Below are 27,865 nucleotides of genomic sequence, written 5' to 3' on the forward strand. Positions count from 1 at the left end.
AAGACAATGTTAAAACCCCAGTGGGTATGCAAACTGTTCCACTTCCACTGCACTATTATTATAAACCTTCCAAAACGCCCTCCTTTCCAAAAGCAGTGCCTTCTTTCGATAACACCACTGGACTGCTTTGCTGCAGCGGGGCTTCTCCACGGCCGGACAAGCCGTATTTACATCACACACAAAAGAGTTGCCCCCTTGGAGAAGCCACACAAAGGCAGGTTTTCGCATTCCGTTTATTCAAGGAAGTAACAGCTCAGCATAGTGTAACACCCTGCATGAAGATTATTCCCAAATCGCCGACGCGTTTCGTGCTTGCTAGCACTTCTTCATAGGCATGGAATGTCAAAACAACGCGAGGCAGCGTTGTGCACTTTTATTTATACCTGACTCCTGCCCCTGTGGGCGTTGGCTCCTCGCAGAGCTTTATGGTCTCAGTAGTGCACCCAAGTATTCCTCTCGTGAGTTTGCTCAAAGCGTTGCAGGTGAAGACAATGTTAAAACCCCAGTGGGTATGCAAACTGTTCCACTTCCACTGCACTATTATTATAAACCTTCCAAAACGCCCTCCTTTCCAAACGCAGTGCCTTCTTTCGATAACACCACTGGACTGCTTTGCTGCAGCGGGGCTTCTCCACGGCCGGACCAGCCGTAATTACATCACACACAAAAGAGTTGCCCCCTTGGAGAAGCCACACAAAGGCAGGTTTTCGCATTCCGTTTATTCAAGAAAGTAACAGCTCAGCATAGTGTAACACCCTGCATGAAGATTATTCCCAAATCGACGACGCGTTTCGTGCTTGCTAGCACTTCTTCATAGGCATGGAATGTCAAAACAACGCGAGGCAGCGTTGTGCACTTTTATTTCAACCTGACTCCCGCCCCTGTGGGCGTTGGCTCCTCGCAGAGCTTTATGGTCTCAGTAGTGCACCCAAGTATTCCTCTCGTGAGTTTGCTCAAAGCGTTGCAGGTGAAGACAATGTTAAAACCCCAGTGGGTATGCAAACTGTTCCACTTCCACTGCACTATTATTATAAACCTTCCAAAACGCCCTCCTTTCCAAACGCAGTGCCTTCTTTCGATAACACCACTGGACTGCTTTGCTGCAGCGGGGCTTATCCACGGCCGGACCAGCCGTAATTACATCACACACAAAAGAGTTACCCCATTGGAGAAGCCACACAAAGGCAGGTTTTCGCATTCCGTTTATTCAAGGAAGTAACAGCTCAGCATAGTGTAACACCCTGCATGAAGATTATTCCCAAATCGCTGACGCGTTTCGTGCTTGCTAGCACTTCTTCATAGGCATGGAATGTCAAAACAACGCGAGGCAGCGTTGTGCACTTTTATTTCAACCTGACTCCCGCCCCTGTGGGCGTTGGCTCCTCGCAGAGCTTTATGGTCTCAGTAGTGCACCCAAGTATTCCTCTCGTGAGTTTGCTCAAAGCGTTGCAGGTGAAGACAATGTTAAAACCCCAGTGGGTATGCAAACTGTTCCACTTCCACTGCACTATTATTATAAACCTTCCAAAACGCCCTCCTTTCCAAACGCAGTGCCTTCTTTCGATAACACCACTGGACTGCTTTGCTGCAGCGGGGCTTCTCCACGGCCGGTCCAGCCGTAATTACATCACACACAAAAGAGTTGCCCCCTTGGAGAAGCCACACAAAGGCAGGTTTTCGCATTCCGTTTATTCAAGGAAGTAACAGCTCAGCATAGTGTAACACTCTGCATGAAGATTATTCCCAAATCGCCGATGCGTTTCGTGCTTGCTAGCACTTCTTCATAGGCATGGAATGTCAAAACAACGCGAGGCAGCGTTGTGCACTTTTATTTCAACCTGACTCCCGCCCCTGTGGGCGTTGGCTCCTCGCAGAGCTTTATGGTCTCAGTAGTGCACCCAAGTATTCCTCTCGTGAGTTTGCTCAAAGCGTTGCAGGTGAAGACAATGTTAAAACCCCAGTGGGTATGCAAACTGTTCCACTTCCACTGCACTATTATTATAAACCTTCCAAAACGCCCTCCTTTCCAAACGCAGTGCCTTCTTTCGATAACACCACTGGACTGCTTTGCTGCAGTGTGGCTTCTCCAAGGGGGCAACTCTTTTGTGTGTGATATATATATATATATATATATATATATATATATATACGTCCACAGTAGTCTCCCACCACACCGCCACCACGATAGTAGAGACTACGCAAATCCAAACGTATTTCTTCGGCAAAGATATTTATTTTAGTAGAGTCACTTAGTCTGACGCGTTTCGGGCGTCCGCCCTTGCTCACAGATCGTCAGGCAATGAACCATCCACCATTTAAATACATTATTTTCTCACAATTTTTTTCGCAGTTTTTTTCACACAACACCCATGTGATAATGAAATGCAAGGACATACTACCGGCTATGGACATAAAAGTCTGTCTTCTAATTTTTCGTAGTTACTACTTCTGATGTCAAATAACAATGGATAAAAACATAGTTGTTATATATTAAATCAATAATCTATTTTATCCCCTGAGTATATGTTTAAAAACATAATAAAATGTGCATGAAAATTCGTATGAATGTAAAGGCATAAATGCAATGACCAACAAGATTACTGTATGGAATACATGTGCAACAATACGCCATTTGTGTATTCGTGCAAATCCTGCAATAAAGTGCAAAGTGGAAAATGTGCAAATTACGCAAAGGTATATAAATACAGGAACAATGTGCAAATTGGCAAATGTAAACCTTAATCCTCATAATTGTACAAGGAGGTACCACAGTAAACTGCTAATTTATCTGCATAAATGCATGTAGGGTCAATATTATAAACTCATTATAGGATGCAGGAAAATGAAAACATGAAAACCCAAATCCTGCTTCTAATATCAAGCACAAAAAAACAAAAAAAAATCACATATTTGAGAACTCGTGATTCTAATAGGAAAAGAACCACAACACAGAAGGTCATATAAACAAAAAAGACAAAATAATGTAAAAATGCCAAAATGTCTATGTCCAAATTTTGAAAAGTGTCAAAACGAGATACATACTAACAAGTGAAATAGATAAAATCGTGTAAATTATGAAAGGAAGGTGAAATATAGAGGGAAAATTCAGGAATGAATACGCATAGAGACGACTGGGCAGAGCACTCAACCCAAAAATTCTCTTCCAAAAGTTACTAAATTCATACATTTATAAAAATACATGTAAATCCTCTGTAGTATTTAAACCGTTAGGGAATCTGCTGTCTAGTTCTAGAATCATGTGTGATTCAAGTCTTCTGAGCATTTTGTCTCTATCCCCTCCTCTGCGTGGCTTGGGAACTGAGGCGATGACATAGTAGCTAAGGCACTGTAAGTTGTTGTTATGTATGGCTTTAAAGTGCCTAGCCACCGGATATGTGACATTGTTATTAACAATCGCCCGGAGGTGCTGGAGAATCCTGACATGCACCTGTAGCCTAGTACTGCCAACATATCTAAGGCCACATGTGCATGTCAGGACATAGATCGCAAATTCGGTTTTACAGGTTGTAAAACTTTGTGTGTGATGTAATTACGGCTGGTCCGGCCGTGGATAAGCCCCGCTGCAGCAAAGCAGTCCAGTGGTGTTATCGAAAGAAGGCACTGCGTTTGGAAAGGAGGGCGTTTTGGAAGGTTTATAATAATAGTGCAGTGGAAGTGGAACAGTTAATTAATCAATGTTAATCATATTTGGGCTAAACGGTGTAGAATATTGGGTGGTGTTAATCCCAAATTTACATGCCCTACAACTAGAGCAACGTTTAAATCCCGGCCGGGATTTTAGCCATTCTTCTTTTCTTACAAGCTCAGGAAAATCACGACTTATTTGGGTTCTTAAAGAAGGTCCCTTCCGATAAGTAATAGTGGGGCCATCGGGCAGTCTAGGTGACAGGACTAGATCAGTTTTTAAAATAGGCCATCTTTGCTTCATTATGGACCTGATCTTTCTTTCCTGTTTACTGAAGCTGGTAATAAATCTAGGAGCTTGGTCATCCATATCTGAAACAGCTTCTGAAGGAGTGCTCTCAACGGACAGAAGCAAAGATTCACGAGTTCTAGCATTGGTCTTTGAGACTGCTTGTTTTAGTATGGATTCCTTATAGCTCCTACATCTAAACCTGTCCAGAGCCTCCTTTGTACAGATTTCCAAATCCGCGTCTGTACTACAAATCCGTTTGAGCCTAAGAAGCTCTCCAAAAGGAATGTTGTCGATGATATGTCTGGGGTGAGCACTGCTGGCATGTAAGATGTTGTTGCCAGCAGTGCTCTTTCTATGCAGTTTAGTGCTTAATAGCCCATTATGCACAATATTTTGCCATCAAGAAATTCTGCTTCAGAATCACTAATGGCGGATGTAAACTTGAGATTCTCCTGGTTAGCATTAATAGACATAAAGAAGGTTTTGGCACTGTCAAAATCACCCCTCCATAGAATAAAAACATTGTCTATATAACGCATCCAATGTACCACATGTTTGTCAAAGGTGGCCCCATGTGTGCGTATGAGGACCTGCTCCTCCCACCAGCCTACGTAAAGACACGCATAGCTGGGGGAGAAGCAGGCCCCCAACGCAACACCACGTTTCTGGAGATAAACATCATTGCCAAATAGAAAAAAGTTGTTATAAGGACATATATATACTTATAGAAACACAACCACACATATTTGTTGCATTTATATAAATATAAATATATATATATATATATATTTGTTAATAAATAGTAACATAATTAATAACAATATTTATTTAAAATTAGATAAATTTTTGTATATAAGTAAATGTGTTACTATGATAATATATACATATAATATACTTAATACACATATGCATTTAGCATTTTCTTAATGTTTTAATATTGTACTCTTATAAATATAACGGTAAGGAAAGCGTTGGATTTCATAAGGGTGAAATGTACTATTCCCACTCCAATCAGTGCAACAATAGGGAAAGTGTCGGACTTTGGAGGGGTTAAATTTACTATTCCAACTCCAGTCTCTGCAACAATAGGGAAAGCTTTGGATTTAGGAGGGGTGAAATTTACTATTCCACTCCAAACAGCACAACAGTATAGAGTGTAGTGAATTTAGAAGAGGTTAATTTTACTATTCTTACTGCAGTCTGAGCATGAGTAGGGAAAATATTCACTACACACACATTATATGTATTAGTAATCGTATGAATGTAAAAAAATATTAAACTGCTCACAAAAAATATTATTTAACATAAAAAAATATGTATTAAAAACAAAAAAGTAATTAATTCATTTACTTAATTACTATTCAATAAAAAATTAATTATCAATTAATAAACACTTGTTATGCAGTTATTAATTAACTTTAATTAACTTTGTAACCTGTACCCCTACAAGCGTAGGGGCCTGCACCTGAAATAGAATGAAATAAATCACTATTCCATAACTTGCACATTTAAAATAAATTAAATAATTAATGAACTAATATTCAATTGATTTTAAATATGTAAGTTATAGAATAGTTATGGAACAGTGTTTTTTTTAGTTCTATCTTAGGTGCAGGCCACTAGGTTTGTAGGGGTAAAGGTTGGGAAGCTAATTAATAATTGAATAACAATTATTTATTAATTTCTCATTTGTTTTGTATTGAATTAACTTCCCACCCTAGCCCCCTAAAAAACGATCCTTTTGCAACTAAAATAAAATAAAGTTAAATAACTATTCCACAATTTACATATTTAAACTTCAATGACATAATTCATTTACAGTTACTAGTTTAATGAACTATCACTTCCAACCCTCTACCCTGACAAACCTAGCATCCCGTAACTAAAATATATGTAAAATATATGTAAAATAAATCAGTACTCCATATTTTACACTTTAAAAATCAATTAAATAATTAATTAACAATTATTAATGAATTCCTAACTAATTACTATTTAATTAACTACCCACCCTATACCCCTACAAACCTAACATCAAATAACATATAACAAAAAATAATCAATTGTGCTTAAATTATATAATAAATATCAATCATATATATTTAATAAAAAGTGTAAAATAATTCTTCATTATTTCTTTCCTAATTGACTTCCCTCCCTATCCCTGTACAAACCCAACAACCCGCAATGACACTCTAAATTGCTATTAAAACTTATTAGAAAGTTCCAAATCGCTTAAAATTTCAAGCTGTATTTTAAAAACATTTGTATAAAGAATAGTATCACATAAATGAATATATCAGCTAAAATGTATTATAATAATTAAAAAACAATGTTTTAATCACCGTATTAGTGAAAACAATATTAAAAATATCAAGAGTATTTACAAAAATATACCTTACTTCAAAAATGATATTCTTGTCAACAGTATTTCTGCATCACAATATTTGTGTTTCCCCATATTTAATTTCCATTTTGTCTGTTTCCCAATATTTTTTAAATTATATTTTGCCCAAATACCTTGAAAGACTAGGAACATGACCCCCATTCAGCTTATATAAGCATAAGACACCTGATTGTTGTCCTGGACCCAGATTGCCATATCCTGGCGGTGTGAAGCAAAGGACAGAAGAGCCAGGTACCTGCTGACAGCTCTCTCGAGTTGTTAGACTGAACCAAATAAACTTGTGGATCATATACCTTGATTTACGGCAGCCTACAAGTTGCTCCCTATGCTGTGCTGCTGGCCTCAGTGGTTAAGGTCATCATGTGAGACGGGGGAGGTTGCAATGAAATTCCTTTGTCTATGTGGATCGGTATGTCGAATTAGAGAAGTAACTAGGGCTACAGACTTGAGTCACCCGATAAAGAGCTCTAGTGCTTCATAAGATGATGGAGAAGTGGCTGGAGGCGAAGATAAGCCCGGGGAACACCAGCAGGGAGGCTACGTTTTGGCCTTGAACTCATAACCTGTCCGTAGCCAATGCTTCTGGAATCTTAGCAAAGCTCTGATGCTGGAAACCAGTATCAATTTCTGAAGAACAGTAAAGGAAAACCTGCACGATAAGTTGCAAGGTATGGGATACTACCAAATGGAAACTGTTGAAGTAGAAAGCAGGGCTTTGCAAACCAGCTGAGTATCTCCACATCTTCTTAGAAAAAGAAGAGAAACAAATGAATCAACCATCCAAGTAGAAAAAGTGCTGGAACCCCTCAAGAGAGATGGAACAGTATATGTGTCATAATTATTTGCTGAGGAAGCAGAGTTAGAGGCAGAAAAAGCACTCTGTAGAGCTGTGTTCGCTTCTGTATTCATAGCTCCCATAGGGGAAGCATATTCCAAGATTAAAGACTCCTCAGAAGAGTGTCCCACCATAATAGAGTCAACTTTAACTAAAGAATGGAATTATTTTCCAAACCTGGAGAGAAAGAGGCTGCACAAGAAACATGGAAAACATTGGACCGTCTACATCCTTCCATTCCATGGTCTATGGACAACTTGGTGCTATCTAACACAATCAGGATCCATCCTCTGATAACATTGAAATAAGTCATCTTCATTAAATAGAGAGCTGGTTCTGGAAAGCAAGGTTCATCCTGATATGATGAAGGAACTCAATAAGATTTGCTCCTAGAACATAATAACCTCTCAGGTCCTGCACGTCTTCCATGTCAATGTCAGAGTCCAGCTGCTCAGACTCTTAAGGGCGTTTAAAGGCAGGAGGCATATTCATGAACACTCAGTGCAGTGGCTACAGACAGATTGATAAATTGTATTTGTAGGATTTAGGACCTGAGTGTGAGCGGACTTCGCAAATTTCCTGTTCTGAGGCAGATGATTCAGCGGTAGCAGAACAATTCCTTCCTTCTTTACAGTCCTCAGAAAATGATCCTCGCCTTGGTCATACAGAAGCAAGAAAGACGCGTACACTGGTATTTAGAGTGACCAAACATTATGATTCCCTGCCTCTGGCAAGACTGCTGCCATCACTAATTCAGCAACCACCGGCTGTTGCGATCTTCAGGGAGGACCAGGAGCAGGATCTGCCTCCCCCCTGCTCAATGGGGGAGTAAGAAGTGCAAACTTCCCTGGAACTTCTCACAATATTGAGACCTCAAGCCTGCTTCCCATACCACTGGACAGTACCAAAACACTGCACCTGCTGCCGAGGAATTTGGACACTCTGCCACCGGTGAGATCAGCCTAGAGGTGGGTAACCACGGCCAAAAATCCAGATAGAGATTACCCTGCACTGGTTAGACACAGCCTTAGAGACCAGGGATCACCCGGCTAAAGATTTTATTTACATTTGGCATATATAAATAACAGTTAAAAAAATGCTTCCCACTTCTATGGTTCTCGCCAAGGAAAGTTATGGTGACTATCTGAAAAGACATGAATAAAAGAAGCTCTGTAGCTTTGGTCCTGTTCTATCCCAGTCATTAGGGGCGGGATACTAGGTTTGCGATCAAGAATATTTACTGGGATTTAAATATTTTATAAAGGGTTGGAGAGACTCAATCTGCTGAGGAATGAGCCTGATTGATTGATTGATTGTGGGTTTCTAAAGCGCTAGAATTGACTCCCGAAGGAGTATCTCTGCGCTGTAGACCGCTGGGGAACCCATCCTGGCTTTCCCTGTGAGATGGTCCCTACTGGGTATCTCCAAGGTGAAACCAGGCATCCCCAGCGTATGTGGGGGGCCGTTGTGGAGATGAGGCAAGCTAATGCCCAGAGTTGCCAAGTGTGATCCCTAGTTAGAGTAGGCACCGAGGCGAGAATTATCGAGTCCGTTGACCCTGGTCCAAGACCCTGCCGCGTCGGGGATTGAACCCTGGTCCCGGGCCGTCCTCTGCTCCCGGGTCTGCCGCCTCTAACCAGTGAGCCACACCACTCCTGAACCTCATTATGTAAAATGTGTGATGTGGAAGACAGACAGACAGATGACGTGGTGCACCCATTGTGCACCACGTGTAACTGCAGATGCAGAATGTTGTGGTTTTTTAAGTGAATTTCCACCTACTGAGGCTCAGGTGGCATTCCAGGAGAAAGTCGATAACCAGGAAGGAAGGGAATTGGAACATTATAAATGGAAGTTTGACCAACCAAATACAATAGCACGAAGTCGTATTGACCATCGTTTATTAATCATCAGTACTATATAGATCTAGTCTGATATAGGAATTATAAATTCATATTCTGAAAAGTCTTTCCGAGTCACGCTTTGAGCAAAATGTACTGAATTGTTTTTTTCCCCGGTGACCTAATTGAATCAATTTTAATTGTTATAAAGCATAAAGTGGAACACTGATAAGTAAGTTACGCTGATGTTTCCTATTATTTAGAAATCAAAATCTTCTCCCAAAAGACCCTTGAATCGATAATCTATGTTGTTGCTTTTTTAAGGGGAAATCGGGAATAGGGAAGCTCTACTGAAGCATTACTACATGCACAAACATTTTCCCTCAGTGTACTGGTCCAAGTAGAACTTGTGTCACAAAAGACCAGTCCCCTTGTTTGTGTATGACGTAACATTTGAACGCCAGGTATAGCCTCACTCTACATTTTCACATGCAAATTGAATTTCAATAAAAATTGTATCATTTTCTCAAAATTTTCCAAAAATGGTAATTCAGTGAAAGTATGAACCACTTCACATATTGATTAGAGGCTGCATGGATCCACGACCTGGTGGCGACCGCCCAGCTACTCAGCAGTCTGTTTACCCAGCTCGCGTTAGTGGTGGTGTCACCTTGTGGCAACAGGTAATATCTGATAGCAGCAGCTGACCGATTTGGCCTCACATTTAATAGGGTTAGTGGTGATAGTTGCCAAGCATACCAGAGCAGCCTATAAATTATAAATGGACGGAGTTGTAACTGTTATCCATTTTATATAGCAGACTTCTCCCAATTATTTAGGCCCTCAGCGTCTTTCTGTACAGATGTACGTGTCTTCAGTTGTTGGATTGCTGCCAATGGAGAGCTTCAGGGCTGTCCATGGACATACCATACCAAATATGGTAAGAGTGGTGTTATGTTGGGTTTTCACTTTGATCGTGTCCTAAGGAGTAGTGCATCACTGCGACCTGTCAACCAAATCCAAGCACGTTGAGGTGTTTTTAGAGTTTATTTCTGCAGAGTGATTCACAGTGGTTCATTGGACACTTCTCCTTAACCCGCCCGCTGTATCACTCAGCGCGGACCCTGCAGGTAAGAGCGGTGAGGCCGGCTGGAGGGAGATTTCAACGGAAGATGATGAGGAGAAATAAAATAAATAATTAATTTTCCCTAGTCATCCTCCGTAGAAATCTTCCCCCTCCTGGCCCCACTGCCCACCGCTCTTACCTGCACTAAACGCGACTGCTTGGGATCTTGATGGACTTCGTGTTAATCAGGGTTGAACTATACTTTTCTAGGTGTTAGTGGAGAGTTAGGGGCATATTTACAAGAAGGTGGCGAGGCGTGTTGTTAAGCCACGAAGGCTAACAACACGCTCCCTCACTTTAGAAACACAGGGCCCCACAATATTTCATATATAATATTATGCAGCCCTGTATTTCCCCAGCGCTGGCGCTAAATTAAGCTGCCTAGCGCCAACGCGGGCACCCTTGCACCAAAGTGCATGGGTGCCTGTGTTGGGTGAAAAACTTTTATGTGTAGGAAGTTCCTGCTTCCTGCACATAAACAGTCTTTAAATGCCATTTTGTAACTTCTATGTGTGCTGCTTAATGCAGCACACATAGAGATGCATAACAGCATTTTTTTTAAATGATTGTTTATGTGCAGGAAGGTGGACCTTCCTGCACACAAACTATCATTGGTGTTTTGCTGTTTCTACGTGTGCTGCCTGTTTAAGACCCGGCTTTCCCTGGTCTCAATTTTGCTGCTGCTTCGTATTTAGGATGCTCTTGTAAATAGGGGGCAGCGTCAAAATCTAAAAAACACCCAATACCCACCCCTTTCACGCTGAGTGTTGTGTGAAAGGGGGCCTTATGTACAAGGCAACGCTAAACCACATTGAGTGGCTTAACGCTGTCTTGTAAATAAGGCAAAGCTCCTATCGCCATCACAACGTCACGAAAAGTGATGTTGTGGTGGAGATAGGGGCTTGTAAATATGACCGTTAGTGTGAAAGTCATTTAGGATCAACTCTATTGCACCGAGGGTGTAAATTGATCCTAATGTCAAGCAGATGGGTTGGTGATCAGTTTAATTCTCCAGTGTGGGTTCTTATCTCGATGTAAGACTGACAATGCCTTCGCTCTTCAGGAGAGTGATCGTGACAACCTCTTTACTCAGTGAATTCCATTTTATGGTATTTGGCATTACTGTATCTTTATTCTCAGTAAACAATTTCTGAAAAAAACTAAAAACTTTTGCCACCTTTTAAGCTCAGGTTGCGTTGAGTCACCCTTCTCTCACGTGTATGTAACAAGTTGGTTGTGATTTAGGAGATGGATGTTCAGGCAGATGATGGCTCAATTTGCACCAGTTCTGTCAGTCACACCTCAACACTTCCAGCGAGTAGGGGTGAGGCCCTTCTGAACTTTGTTTTTGTAATTTTATATAGCAGAAATTTGCCATAGGGGCATTAGAACACCAAAATATGTTACACTTTTGTTTTTAGACACGGAGAGGCTAAGTGATTCGTCCAGAATCACAAGATGTTAAGGCCAGGATTCGGACTGTGGGGCATATTTACAAAAAAATGTTGGAGCATGGAACAGCGCCAAAATCAGCAGCACCACATTCCGACATTTTTAAAATGCAGGGAGGTGCCATATTCACAAGAAAACGGTGCACATGAATATGGTGCACCCCTGTTCTACCCCAGCTCTAGAGCAAAAAAAGCAGCCTAGTGCATGTGCAGGCTCCCTGCCGCCATGTAGCACGGGTGCCTGTGCTGCTGAGGCAATTATTTACATGCAGTAAGTGACAACTTCCTGCACATAAACTATCATTCATGGTGATTTGCTCTTTCTATGTATGCTGAGAAATTAATGAATTCTCCTCGTATTGTCATTCTAAAGCCTGGTGATCCATGGCATTAGAATGGCACTGTTTTTGGCACTGCCTCAGCCTTGTAAATCTGGGGCAGCGCCAAAAGCAATGGGTTTTGCAGTACAACGCCCACACCCATTGCACACACCTTAGGCATATTTACAAGGTGGAGTTAATCCATGTTAATTGGCTTAGCGCCACCTTTAAATATAGGGGGAAAAGTAATGCTCCAGTGATGATTGGGGCTTGTAAATATGCCCATTAGTTCCCCAGTCTGAGGGTTTCACAAGTAAGCAGCTTAGCTGAAACATTGCTTCCCTGGGTGGTCCCTTTGAAGTAACCTTGTGTGCACTTCTTGTTAAACAGGTGGCTCAAGAATGTTTGTACTTCAGAGAAAAGAGGATGTCCATCGACCTTGTTCTGGACGACGTCGAAAAAGAGCTATTGAAGGTAGGTCAACAAAGGCCTAGGAATACATGCTGCTCATGGAAATCAAGCGTGAACTCAAGCTAGGAAACATGCTATTTAATTTCTTTGGGAAATGGGTTCAGAAAACCTCTCTTGTTTTCTAGTGTGCAAGTTTCATATGAATGATAGGGAGCTAGAGAGAGGAAGAGGAGAAGGAAGAGACAGAACCACAGAGAACAAGGGCGGGAGAGGGAGAGAGAAGTGTAGCATGAGAGAGAGTGGAGAGATTAAGAGCGAGAGAGCAAGAAAGAGAAAGAAAATGAGAGAGAGAAAAGGAGTACAACGTGTGTGTGTGTGTGTGCATGTGTATGACAGAAAGAAAGACGAGAAGAGGTAAAGGGAGAAGGCTAGACAGAGAGAGAGAGGAAAAATAAAGTTAGCAGAAGAGTGAAAGAGATAAAAATGAGGACTAAATAGAGAAAGAGAGCGAGAGAAAGAGATAAGAATCAGAGAGTGAGAAAAATGGAATCGGGTGTGTGTGAGAGAGCAAGAAAGTGAAAAACAGACAGGTAAGAATGTGAGAAAGAGAGGTTGAAGACAAAGAGATGAATAAAGGGGCAAATAGAATGACAACAATGATAAAGAGAGGCAAAGAGAGTAAAAGAGAGAGACAGAAATGGGTGGGATGTTGGAGGGAGGAAGGATCAGACTGAGTCAGAGAAAGAAAGATCTTGTATCAGTAGTGAACTGCGTTTTGTGTAGCTCTTGGCCATAATTCTCTTTCAAATCTCGATCAGTGTATGCGGTTTGAGGACTCGGGTCTTGGTCCTAGGGCCGCCAACTCTGCTAACATGGCAACAGACCTCAGAGGGACGTGGGGGATTGGATTGCTGGTCTTGTGGACCTAGTCCAACTACCACTTCAAAATATGCAGCTAATCTTAGGGTCTGATAGTCTTGTGGACCACACAAAAGCTTACAGTGGGCCTACAGCCCCTCATTGCTTACGACTGAGTGACTTTCTTATCACTATCATTTATTTTTTCTTATTAGATGACTTTTAGTCCTCTTCTTGTGTTTGTCCTTCCTGTGGAGCAGAGCCTCCATAAAATCATTTTGATGAACTTGTATTCTTCCACTGTACATTTAGGAAACAAATTTTAGGTCTCACCTAACAGTGCGCATGCGCTGTCGCTGGAAGTGGTATTGTAAATAGTAAAGGGCTTGGAGCCAGCCCATTACTTAACATTTGCTGGCTTGATTGTCATTCTTTTTAGTTGCCGCCTAATTGGCCACCATATGACTCATGTCACTTCCTTTTATTTCTCTGGAGTATGGGCAAAGTACTAATTGATTTCATTTGAATAGTGTCCTTCCGCTTGCGCTGTGATTCAGAGTACTTCTTTCATCATTTTCTGTCCATCATTTCCACTTCCATGCTACACTTTTGGTCAGTGCTGCAGTTAGTCCATTTCTCCTTAAAACCAATGTCGTCAGCCCCACATGGATTCCACCTCTTCTATGCGCATACAAAGTATGGGTCTCTTTAAAGTGCTTCAGTTTTGTGCAGCACAATAACCAGGGTTGGACTGGGATAGAAAATGGGACCAAGCACCAAAATATGTAGCGCCTATTAGCGAATCAAATAGCTAAAATAGTGGCCCACATTTGCAAATCAAGGCAATTTTTACCCAAAAACACAACTGTATAAGTGTTTTGTAATGTTTTGGGGGAGGGGGAGCTGCATGTGTTTGTGCTTACTGCAGGCAATGTTTGTAGTAATATGATGATAATCAACAGAAAACCAGACCATAAAATATGCTTTCTGTGAAAAAAACAGCCTACACACTTACTTATCAGACTAGCCCATCGGGCACTGCCAGGTTGCACTGTAGACCTGTCCAACCCTGTCAGCAATGACTCCATTTCTCCTTAAAACCTGTGCCTAAGTCCTCATTCGGATATATATTCCGCCAAAAGCCCTTTCCGGCACCCTTCATTCATAAACACTTAGGTGCAAGAGATGTAACCTAATGGCCACTCCACTCCACTCCAATCTACTGCACTCCACTCTACTCCACTCCCTTCTACCTCACTCCACTCCAATCTACCTCACTACATTCCAATCTATCCAAATCTTCCCTCTCCCCTCCAATCTATCCCAATCAACCCAAATCCATTCCACTCCAATCTACCCCACTCTATTCCAATCTACCCCCATCGATCTCACTCCACACAAATTTACCCCAATCTATCCCACTTCACCATACCCCAATCTATTCCACTCAACTTCACTCTATCCCACTCCACTCCAATATACCCTACTCCACTCCACTTTAACCTACCCTAATCTACGCCACTCTACTCCACTCAAACCTAATCGACCCCACTCCACTCCACTCCAATCTCCCCCACTCTATTCAAATCTACCTCACTCCAATCTACCCCGCTCCACTGCAATCTACCCTACACCACTCCACTCCTATCTGCCCCACCTAAGTCCACCCCAGTCTACCTCAGTCCAATCTACTCTACCCCATTCCAAACTACCCTACTTGACTCCAATCCACACAAGCCTATCCCACTCCATTCAAATCTGCCTCAGCCCAATCTACCCCGCTCCACTCCACTCCACTCTCCACGCCACTCCACACTACCCCACTGTATTCCACTCCAATACGCCACTTCACTCCAAAGTACTCCACCCCAGTCTACCTCAGTCCAATCTACTGTACCTCACTCCAACTACCCTACCAATCTGCACAAGCCTATGCAACTGTTCTTCACTCCACTCTACCCAAATCTACCCCACCCCACTATAACCCAATATACCCCACTTCATTCCAATTTAGCCAATGTATCGGAATCCACTCCACTCCATCCTACCCCACTCCACTACAATCTCCCCCAATCTGCCTACTCCACATCTATCTAACCCTATCTACGTACTCCACACCTAGCTACCCCAGTCTACCTCACTCCACTTCAATCAACCCCACTCCACTCCAATCTCCCCACTCCACTCCAATCTACCACACTCTAACTCACTCCAATGTATCCTCTACTCCCATCCACTCCAATCCCCACTCCAATCTACCCCACTCCAATCCACTCCACTCCACTCCAATATATACCCCACTCCACTCCACTCTACCACAATCAATCTCACTCTACTCCACACCAATCTACCATACTCCACTCCTATCTACCCAATCAATCCCACTGCATTTCACTCTCCCCCAAATTTCCCCACTCCGCTCCAACCTTCCACACTCCACACCAATCTAACCTCACTGCAATCCACTCCACTCTACCCCAATCTACCCAAGTCTACCTAATTCCATTGTACCTTACCCCATTCCAATATACCCAACTCCAACCTATCTCAATATATCCAAATCTACCCCACTTGACTACAACCCACCCAAGTACACCCAATTTAACGCACTCAACTCTATCCCAGTTTACCCCACCCCACTCCAATTTATCCCACTCTGCTCCAATCTATTCCAATCTACCCCAGTGTACCAGAATCCATTCCACTCCATTCTACCCCACTCCACTCCAATCGACCCCCACTCCACTCTAATGTTCTCTAATCTACCCCACTCCACTCTACCCCAATCTACCTCACTCCAATCCAATCTACCCCACTCCACCACAATATACCCCACACTACTCCACTTCAATCTACCCCAATCTACCACACTCCCCTCTAATCTATCCCTCTCCACTCCAACCTACCCCACTCCTCTCCAATCTCCCCTACTCAACTCTAATCATCCACAACATAACCAACTGCAATCTACCACAATCTAACCCACTCCAATGTATCCCACTCCACTCCCCCATACTACCACACCCCAGTCCAATCTACGCCAATCCATCCCAATTCACTCCACTCTACTCCAAGCTACCCCACTCCAATATACTCCATGTAGGAAGCTATAATCTGACTACATGGTTGCGTCCACTGTTTTTCTGGTGTTTTGATGGTTTTTGACTTCGTTTTTGTTGGGATCCTGCTACCCAGGACCCCAGCCTAGCTGCTGCCTCTCTGAATTGATTCCAAGTGATTTAGGTACACTCCAGTTTGGTTACTGGGGTACCCTTATGAGTCCCTAGTATATGGTACCTTAGGTACCAATGGCATATGTACCCCAGAGGCCTACCCAGAAGCATGTATTATGCCACCCCTGGGAAGCCTTCTAAAATGACACCACAGGTCTGCTACTGCAGCCTGTGTAAGGTGGTGTATGCACCCCTTACTTAGATATAGGTTCCCTATATCTACCTTATATCACTACACATGTAAACCTATTAGTCACCCCTATGGCAGGCCTTACCAATCCTGAAGGCAGGGTGTTGGGTTTTGTGTGAGAGTGTGTGTTTTTATTTAGCTACATTTCTTTTGAAATCTATTAGTGTTAGGAAATCTATGATCATTGACACTTGACAGTAAGATTTCTAGGGCCTTACATGTAACTATCTGCACCTGCACTTTTTGTATTAGTACCTATACATGTTTATGTAGACCGCTAGGGTCCAATTTACGAGCTATGGTACTCGCACTTTCTGTACTAGGATTACAATATGTTTATGAATTTCTATGTACACATACCTTAACAGTCCTGTAGTTTTATATTCTATAATCATTATTGTAGATTGATTTTATGATTGTATTGCTTATATAGTTGATTTATTTTAACTGAATAAAAGCTTTCAAATGACACCACAGGTCTGCTACTGCAGCCTGTGTAAGGTGGTGTATGCACCCCTTACTTAGATATAGGTTCCCTATATCTACCTTATATCACTACACATGTAAACCTATCAGTCACCCCTATGGCAGACCTTACCAATCCTGAAGGCAGGGTGCTGGGTTTTGTGTGGGAGGGTGCCCATGCATGAGCAGGGCCCCTCTGCAGCCTTCGGAATCTATTCTCTGGGGCTGTTCTGTGATGCAGCCAGACTATATACTCTTAAGTGCATTATAACCTGGCGATAAATGCTAACTTTGGAATGGCTGCAAGGAAATATGTCGTGTTTGGTGTCGAACACTTTGGAATCATACCCGCCCGCCAGTCCTGGAGGCGGGGGTATGATTCCACCCTTTCTAGAGGGAAACATATGTACACACAGGTACACCCGGTACCAGTTTAAAAGAACCCTGGCGTCATAAAATGGATGCCACAGACACAAGTCTGGCCTCCTGCTGCTGGACGAAACTCGGGCAGGGGAACCCTGGGCAATAGGTTTCCTATCACAGGGAGGTGTCACCACCTCCCAGACAGTCTTAGTGTATTGGGGCTGGGTGGGTGCACTCTAAGAGTGCTTTGAAGTCAGCACTGGGGGCACATTTGGTGCCCCTGTGCATAGCCCAGTTCAAACCGGTTGCAGGGGCTACCAGCCCCTGCTCTGGCGCAAAACTGGACAAAGGAAATGGGTGTAGCCACAGCAGCGGCCAGTGGAGGGAGTTGCGGTGGGGCGAAAGGCGGGGCGGGGGATGCTAAAAAGGGAGAATGGATAATTGGATGTAAGAAAACAATTTAATTAATAAAGTGAATTTCGTAGCGCAGGCTGCATCACATTTTGCGATGCAGGGCGCGCTACGAAATTCATTTTATTTTTTTAATTGTTTACTTACCTCCAATTATCCATACTCCGTTTTTTAGCATCCCCCACCGTGCCCCTCCCCCGCCCCGCCTTTCGCTTCACCGCAACTCCCTCCACAGGCCGCAGCTGTGTAGCCACCCCTCTTTCCTGACCCTCCCATAGGTGGGTCCCCACGGTATGTCCACCCCCTTCCTGGCAACAAGACTTTAGATTACACCTGGACAAAACTCTGATACTGAATCCTGGAACTTCGACAACCTGCACGATGCTGGATGACTTAAGAATCTCCCTTGGAGTAAAGTAGTTACTCCCCTGAGTGGCAGGCACCAAAGACGCATCTGACCGGTTTGTATCTCCGACGCTCCCGTCGGACTCCGAAGTATTTGCAACACAGGAAGTGGGTTTCCAGAATTCTCCGAGGCCAACCTGAGTCCCCAGCAAAGCTGAGACCTGCAGCCCTTGTGAGTACTGTGGAACCAGAACCCCTGGACACCGTTCACATTTGCAAGTGCATCAGCTTCTCGACAACCCTTGGGGCTGTGCATTGGGTTACTTGTAGCCCAGACCCTGAGTGCCTTTTCCACTGAAGATTGCTGGCCTACACTCCATGAGTATTCCGTGAGCCGGCCCTTTGTGTTTTTGCTCGAGGTACCTTCGCGATCCGTTGGCTGGTGGGTCCCTGAGAAGGCAACTTTGACTTTCCTTGGGCTGCCCTGGTTGCTCCAGACATGCCCTGACTCACCACCACTTGGTTAGTCCTCCAGACCTTGCTGGTCCGCACCGAAGCATCTTTTCCCTTCTTTCTTGACGGCAGCAGCACTTTGCAGCCGATCACCATTGAAATCAACGCCGATTCCCAACACCAAAAGACACCTATGCACCCGGCTTCCCTGGGTGAGGTTACTCGAGTACTCCGGTGCTCTTGTGGGTGTTGGCCCTAGAACCCCTTAACTCTAAAGGGGTTTGCTCAAAGTATTCTCCTAAGTGTCCCTAATCTTTAAATTTCCAACCGCGTCTTTCCCCATAGAAGATAACGGCGATTCGCGGCTGTGTTCTCACTCCCCTGTGTCACTACTTTGGGTGGTTCCTTGTGCTCCCTTTGATTCTATAGGCTCTAGGCCTTGTGTCTAGTCAAGTTGTCGTTCTTATACCACTTTCTTAATATATGGTTTGGTACCCCCCCCTCCCCCCCCCCGGGGCCCAGTGTATATTGTGCTATTTGCTGAAGTTCTAGTGCATTGAAATTGTGTACTTTGCTCTGTAATCTCATAAAGGGATTACTAGAGAGTGTTCATATATTTTATATATATACCTTGTGTGGTTCTCTTTTCATTTAGATATCTAAGAAACCAAGCTGCTTTACACTCCTTCAAGACTTAGCCTGAAGGCTGCTCTCCATAGCTACCACTAGGATAGCTTTCAATAAAGGTTGTCTTAAACCTATCAGCATAAGGGTTGTTTGGACTGGTGCAAGGTGCCCACTAGAATAGTGGACACCATATGCCAGTCCAACTTCTCACACTCCACTCACATCAACCTCAATCTGCCCTACTCCACTACAATATACCCCACTCCAATCCACTCCATCTACCCCAATCTATCAAACTGTTCTCAACTCCAGTCTACACTCACTCCCCTCCACTCTACCCCACTCCACCCCATTCTACCCTAATCTGCCACACTCCACTCCAATTTACCCCAAGCTATCCCACTCCACTCTACCCCAATCTACCCTGCTCCACTCTAATCTACCCCAATGTACCCCACTCCACAACAATATACCACACTCAACTATAATCCCCACTCCAGTCCTATCTATCCTACTCCACCCCATTCCAACCTACCCACTCCATTAAAATCTACTCCAGTCTACCCACTCCATTCCAATTTACATCACTCCACCCCAATCTACCCCATTCAACCCCAATCCACTACAGTCCACTCCACCCACTCCAGGCTACCCTAAAACACTCCACCCCAATCTACCTTGCTCCAAACTTCTCCCCCACTACAATCTACCCAATCACCTCCACTCCACTCCAATCTGCACCAATCAACCCCACTCCACTCTACCCTAGTCTGCCCCACACTACTCCAATCTACCCCAATCGAGCCCAATCCACTCCATTCCAATCTACCCCTCTCCACTTCAATCTACGCACTCCACTCCAATTTTCCCCAATCTAACCCCACTGCACTTCAATCCAATCTTTCCAACTCCAGTCTCCCCCACTCCACACCAATCTAACACAGCTACCCCACTTCAATCTACCACAATCTAACCCACTTCACTTCACCCCAATCTATCCCACTCAGCTACAAACTACCCAACTCCGTTCAAATCTACACACTCCTCTAGACATCATTCTACCCCGCTCCACTCCAATGTATCCCACTCTTCTCCACTCTAATATACCCCATTCCATTCAAATTTACCCTACTTATATCTAATCTATCCTATTCCACTCCTGTCTACCCCACTCCACTCTAATCTACCCCACTTCACTCCACTCCAATCTATGCCAAATTACTCCACTCAACTCCCATCTACCCCACTCTCTCTCAATCTACCTCACTCCACTCCAAACAATCTCAATCTACCCATTCCACCCGCTCCATCCTGATCTAATCTACCCACCCCACTCCACCTCACCCTAATATACCTCACGCCAATCTACCCAACTCCCATCTAACTAATATACCCCACTCTACCCCACTCCACTCCAATCCACCCCAATCCACTCCACTCCAATCTACCTCAATCTACTCCATTCCACTTCACTCTACCCACAATCTACCCTATTCCACTCCACTCCAATCTACTCCACTTCACTCCAGTCTACCCAATTGCATTCCAATCATCCCCACTCTGACACTCCATCCCAACGTGCCCTAATCTATCCCAAGACACCCCACCCTACCCACTCCAATCTTTTCCAACCCACTCCAATCTCTCCCAAACTACCCCACTCCACTCCAACCTTCCCCACTCCACTTCCACTACTCTAATCTACCCCACTCCACTCTAACCTACCCCACTCCACTCTGATCAACCACAATCTACCCCACTCCAGTGAACCCCAATTAGCCTCACTCCAATCTCCCCCCTCTCCTCCACTCTATCCCAATCCACTCCACTCTAATCTACCTCACTCCACTCCAATCTACCTCACTCCAGTATTCACTACTCCACTCCAAGCTACCCCAATCTACCCCACTGCACTCCAATCTACCCCACCTCAATGTACCCCAGTCCACCCCAATCCATCCCACTTCACCCCACCCCATTCTAATCAACCCCACAACTCTCCACTCTAACCCTATCTACCTTACTCCAATCTACTCCACCCCACTCCAATTTACTCCAGTATACCCCAATCTACTCCTCTCCACTCCAGTCCACCCCAGTCTACCCCAATCTACCCAACTCCACTCCACTCCACTCCAATCTACACCAATCTGTCCCTCTCAACTCCAATCTACCCCAGTCTACCTCCCTCCACTCCAATCTACCCTACTCTATCCCACTCTGCGGTAATCTGCCCCGATCTAGCCCAATCCAATCCACTCCAATCTACTACTCTCTATTCCAATCTACCCCACTCCACTCCACTTCAATTTACCCCAATCCATCCCACCATGCTCTATCGTATCTACCCCACTCCACTTCGTTGTATCCCACTCCACTCCAACCTACCCCACTCCACTCATTCTACTTTGCTCCACTCTGATCTACCCCAATCTACTCCACTTCAGTGTGACCCAATCAACCCCACTCCAATGTACCCCCTCCACTCTACCCCAATCCACTCCACTCCAATCTATCCCATTTCAATCTATCCCAATCTACTTCACTCCAATCTACCTCACTTCAATCTGCCCCACTTCGAAATAACATACTGCACTCCAGACTACCCCAATCTACCCTATACAACTCCAGTTTACCCAAATCTACCCCACTGTACTCCAACCCACCTCACTCCACCCCAATGTACACCATCCCACCCCAATCCACCCCACTTTACCCTGCCCATCCCCACTCTACCCAACAAAACTACACTCCAACCCCATCTATCTCACTCCAATCTACTCCACCCCACTCCAATCTACCAAGCATATCCCAATCTACTCCACTCCAGTCCATCCCAGTCTACCACAATCTACCCAACTCCACTCCACTTCACCCCAAGCTACCCCACCCCACTCCACTCTACCCAATCTACCCAACTCCACTTCAGTTTACTACACTCAACTCTAATCAACCCCACTCCAATCTACACCACTCTCTCCAATCTACCCCACTCCAATCTACCCCTTCATTCCACCCACTCCACTCCAAACCATTCCAATCTACCCCATACCACTAAATATATCCCCTTCTACCTCACTCCACTCCAATCTACCCCATTCCACTCCACTTTAACCCATTCCAGTTCCATGTATCCCAATCTACCCCATTCCAACCCACTCCACTCCAATCGACATCACTTCTATCTACCCCCTGCACTCTTTTACCCCCACTCCAATCTACTCCACCCTGCCTCAATCTACCCCACTCAACTCCAATCTACACCACTCAACTCAAATCTACCCCAATCTACCCTACTCCAAGTTACCCATTTCACTACAATCTAATTAATCTACTCTTCTCCAATCTACTCCCCTCTACAACAATTTATACCATTCCATTCTACCTCAATCTACCCCTCTCAACCCCACTCCAGTCTATCCGCTCTATTCTACACCAATCTATAGAGGAGAGGTGTGGCGCCGCGGCCAGGGCGACTGACGCTGGAATCTGGGGATCAGGGTTTGATCCCCGGCTCCGGCGGCAGATTAGCCCAGCACCATGCGACTCTGGGCAATAGCTTGCTTAATCTTCCCGACGGCCCCCAGCGCCTAGAGACCCTAACGGGTGATTGTGCGCTATACAAATGTGGATTATTATTATCCCATTCCAGTCTACTTTAATTCATCCCAGTAGAATCCACCCTAATCGATCCCACTGCAATATACTCCACTCCCATCTAACCCAGGCTACCCCACCACATATCACCCTACTCCACCCTCCCCACTAACTTTTAGACATGCAGTACAGCAGCAAATCTGGTGTATAATATGGCTAAAACACATTGCCAAAGCCAATAGCACGTGCATAGGCGGGACCTATTGACTTTGCCAATGTTTGTTTCTCTTTCTTTCAGCACTCCATGAGAGTGCATGTGTTCACTAGCTCTCTTCCTCATGAGCTGCTTTGCTCTCCGAAACCTACTGTCTGCTATGTGGTCTGTTTTGCGCCCTCATTCACCACCACCTTGCTGTCCCCGCTCCTCCCTGGCAAATTTTTCTTGGCCTCCCCTTCCCTGGCCTAGACTGCTCAGTTGCCCACACCCAGTTGCTTTGCTCTCCACCCCTACCACTCCCCCACACCCATTTCTCTGTTGCTCCCAAAGACGTTGAGCTCCATAACATGTTTCTTTATTCATGTTATGTTTTATGGAGAGCCTGGGCTGGAAGCTGTCATGTTTTACTGAAATCTGGTCTCTTTTCACAGCATATCCACCTTTTCTTAGCAGGTAGAAATATGTGCCCAAAACTACTTTTTTGCCCACAAACGGGGTTACCAAGTCACTCAGAAGGAGGCCCATAGTATATTTTCTTATGAAATTGTCCATGACCGGAGTTCTCTGAAGAGACTGGATTATTTGGGCTGCTGGGAAATAACCCGTTGAGGGCTTTGACGGTGTCTGGCTGGGCCTTTGGAGATGTCCTCATTAAGCACTCTATAAATACTCTGAGCTCGCCTGCCGAGGTGAGCAGTGTACTGGTGAATAGTTACCTGGATACGACAGCACCTTGCAGAAGGGGCCAGAATACACCTCAAACGTATGGTGGGCACTGTACGTTACTTACTGTGATTTAATTCAGATTTGTAAAATCAGGGCTGAAATCACCACTGAAGACAGAGGCTAAGATTTATTAAACATTAACGCGTTATGCAAAGAGGCGCAGATAACAGCGTCAATCAACTTTCACACCTAGCGAAATTGTTAAGTAGCTGTTGACGTAGTACTGAAACAACATTGCGTTACGTACTGAAAAACACCTGCTGCTCTATGCAAAGTGAGTGTAAAAGACCCCTAAAATTCTACGTTTTGTAAGATCAACTAAAGTTGCTCAAAGTGGCGCAAACTGACTCTATGTCGAACACCAGAACCAAATAAAAACACTTCCCAATAATTGGCAAAGGGTACACTGCTCAATATGTTAGGTAAAAAGTGTAATGTCTTCAAAAGTTCACATATTGCACAATTTTCCCTCGGGCGGTTGATTGTCTGGTTGTAGATTTCTGTCCTGGATGCTCACCTTTGAGCATGAAAGGCGAGCAAGACACTGCCAGGGGCGGCCTATGCTCTAACAGCGACCTGGGTTGGAATCATATTTGGCGACCTCTTCCATGTCGTTTTTTTTCATCCTGGTACTTGTAGTCTCGTGACGACAACAGTAGCGGCCGGCATAGCTTACGGGTGGGGGGCCAGCGTGGGTTCGCGTGGAGGGAGGGGTTGCACGGGGAGTGGGGAGTCAATAATAAAAATAAAATAAAACCTACCTTTCTGCCGGCCCAGGTTCCGCGTCTTCACTGCTCCTGCTTTCCTGCCTCTGGCAGGAACAGGAAGCGGGCAGCCTTCCTCCCCTTTCCTAATCGCAATGCTCCCATGGAGCGTTGTGATTGGTCGGGACGCCACCCAGCCAGGGGCTTTAGGCGATGGCATGTTCTCCATGTAGGCTGCAATGGAGAAGTGCAAAGTGCACATGCCTGTTTTGAGCGGCCCGAGGGGGCCGACCTAACCAGTCATGCACATTCAGGAGTGGGCAAGCCACTCCTGCCCTGCCCGGGCAGCTCCACCCACCTCTAAGGAGGGTCAATAGGCTGAAACATGTAGACCTTTTTCTTCTCATCAGCTTTTTGTTTTAATCCTGGCCCCAGGACGAGCCAATAAAGTTCTATTACGTAACTGGTAGCTAGTTTTATCTCACTTCCTCACTACTTTAGATTCTTATGCACTGCGTACCTTACCCCACCTAGTTTCTCATTATTGGATTTAGTACAGCCGAGACTAGGAAAAAAAAGACTAGGAACAAAACATCCCTGAGATTTTCCCTCTCAGAGATGGGGTTGTAGCCCATGGCGGGACTAGGCTTTCCCATCACGAGGAGAATCCCAATAATGACACATGCTACCTTTGGTGGGTGAAGGATTTCGTTCTAATAAAGGGATATCCCCTGGGGTTTATTTTAGCTGTTGTCTCTATTATTTTTGTTATCATTTTAGACTCAAAGATTCTTTGTAGTGTTATAGCTCCGACCACCCACCCGCCCGCAATGCAGTAAGAAACATAAAATGGTAATAACCAAAAGTTATTACCATTTTATGTTTTGGCTTTCTCATACTGCGAGAAAGAAGAGGGGCGATGCTTCTCCGCCCTAGTGGAAGAGTCGCCCCTGGAGGACAAACAAAACTGAAAGCATTAGAATTCGAAGAGAAACCAAATAACTTAATAAAATAACACTAGTCATCTAAGACAAATTAGTTCAAAGATCATACCAGACAGCATAGCTGTCTGGGAAAGCATCCCTGGGAATGCATTTCACCCTTTGCTTACCATTGGCTTCATGGTTTGTAACTCACATTTGCTTGCTTTCTATTTGCTGACTTTATTTGTTTTAGACTGTCCAGCTCGAGTTTGCCCCTTCCCATGTCCAAATCCTTTCTACTGTATCCTTCCACCAGAACTAATTTTCTGTAAACAGGCCTTTACATCTTCTTGTTGTCTTGTCACATTTACTGAGTATATAAAGACAGAGATCAAATGTCAGGCTCTGTCTTTCAGGGAACTTGGTGTTTACTTTTCTTTCTCTGACTTCAAAGTGAGAGGATTTATGTGACCATCATGCTGGCTACTCAGGGTATGCTGTACTGTGTTATTTTTTCTCTAGCACAAAACAAAATGTAAATGTCTATAAATTAACTGTGCAGATATTTCAGAATATGGAAAGCACAAATTAAGCAAATTTTTGGCAATTCTGAAGTGTGGTGGAAACAAATATTTTAATACGAGCAAAACAAATCAATACACTAGGTGATGACATTTCCTCACATTGTCGTTTGTGATTTGTATACTTTTGTAAGTAAAACTGTATGTCTATGCAAATCTAAAGTTCATTTCAACTGAAGATGTGTTGTCTGCAATGTCAGTGCGCTACCATACCATGCATACTCTACTTTAACCTGACTCCATTCTATTCTGCCCCACTCCATGACACTTCAGTCTATCTTGCACAACTCCACACTGCACCACTCCACGTCACTCCAAACGGTGTCACTGCTCTATACTCTCCACCACTCTTTGCCACTCCACTCCAATCCACACTGTGTCACTGCACACTACTCTACATTTCTCTACTCTGTGCCAATGCACTCTACTCCATACTATTGTATTAGGTACCACTGCACTCTTTGCCACTGACCTCTATGCCAATCCACTTTTAGCCACTCTAATCTATTCTGCACCACTGTGCTCTTCAACACTGTATGCCACTGCAATCTCTGCAACTTCACACTATTCTGAAAAATCTATTCTATGCCACTCTTTTCTGCTCTCCGCCATTCCACTCTACATCACTCCTCTCTTTGCCACTATAATCAATCCTGTGCCACTCCACTCTACCCTACTGCACTCTTTGCCACTGTTCTCCATGCCAATGCACTCTATACCACTTTACGCAAAATATGTGCACGCTACACCACTGCACTCTATGCCACTCGATTCTGTGCCACTCTACTCTGCGCCGCTGCACTCTACTTTATTATCCTCTACGCCAGTTCACTCTACATCACTCTAATTTACTGTGCACACTGCACTCTATGGCACTGCACTCCACACCACTTCACTCTACAACACTGTACTCTGCACCACTATGCTCTATGGCAGTGCACTCAACCCCACTCTACCATGCACCACTGCACTCTATGCTACTGCATTTTTTATCAATGCACTCTGCAAGACTTCACTGTAAGTCACTGTACTCTAGGCCACTCTAAACCACTTCACTCTATGCTACTGCACACCATGCCACTGCACCACTCACCTCTGTGCTGCTCTATTGCACGCTATGCCAATGTACCTTACAGCACTTACTCAAAACCAATACACTCTGCAGCACTGCAATCTACACAAATCTACTCTGCACCACTGGACTGAACACATCTATAATCTGCAACAGTCTACGCCACTTCACGCTTCACCATTGCACTCTACATCACTTTACCCTGCACCACTCTATGCCATTGCACTCTACACTAATGCACTCTACACCACTATACTCTATATAATTGCACTCTACGACACTTTACTTTGCAACACTGCACTCTACGCCAATCTACTCTGTGGCACTGCACTCTAAGCCACTGCATTCTATGCAACTGCACTCTACTCTGCATCACCCTACTCTACTGCACTCTACGCCAATGCACTCTTTGCCAATGCACTCTATGCCACTCTAATCTACTGTGCCCCACTGCACTCTATGGCACTGCACTTTATGCCACCTCACTCTGTGTCTCTCTACTCTGCACCATTCTACTCTTTGCCTCACTCTACACCTCTCTACTCTACACCACTCTACCCTATGAGAGTGCACTCTACCCCACTCTACTATGCACCCATGCACTCCATACCACTGCACTTTATGCCACTGCACACTGCAAGACTGCACTCTATGCCCAACTTCTCTATACCACTCTACCCCACTGCAGTCTATGCTACTGCACTACTCAACTCTACACCACTCTACGCCAATGTACTCTACGCCACTACACTCTACTCTGCATCACGCCACT

General features: G+C 44.4%; 1 protein-coding gene across 1 annotated transcript in view; it reads left to right on the forward strand.

The window, feature by feature from the left end:
• Window positions 1-27,865, forward strand: part of TEKT3 (tektin 3) — a 130,397-nt gene that overhangs the window by 47,004 nt on the left and 55,528 nt on the right. The window contains exon 3 of the mRNA XM_078650860.1: window positions 12,308-12,391. Coding sequence (XP_078506986.1) covers window positions 12,308-12,391 — 84 coding nt within the window. The remainder of the gene's footprint in view (window positions 1-12,307; window positions 12,392-27,865) is intronic.

This window comes from Lissotriton helveticus, chromosome 7, assembly GCF_964261635.1.
Source record: "Lissotriton helveticus chromosome 7, aLisHel1.1, whole genome shotgun sequence".
In the NCBI taxonomy this organism is placed as follows: domain Eukaryota; kingdom Metazoa; phylum Chordata; class Amphibia; order Caudata; family Salamandridae; genus Lissotriton; species Lissotriton helveticus.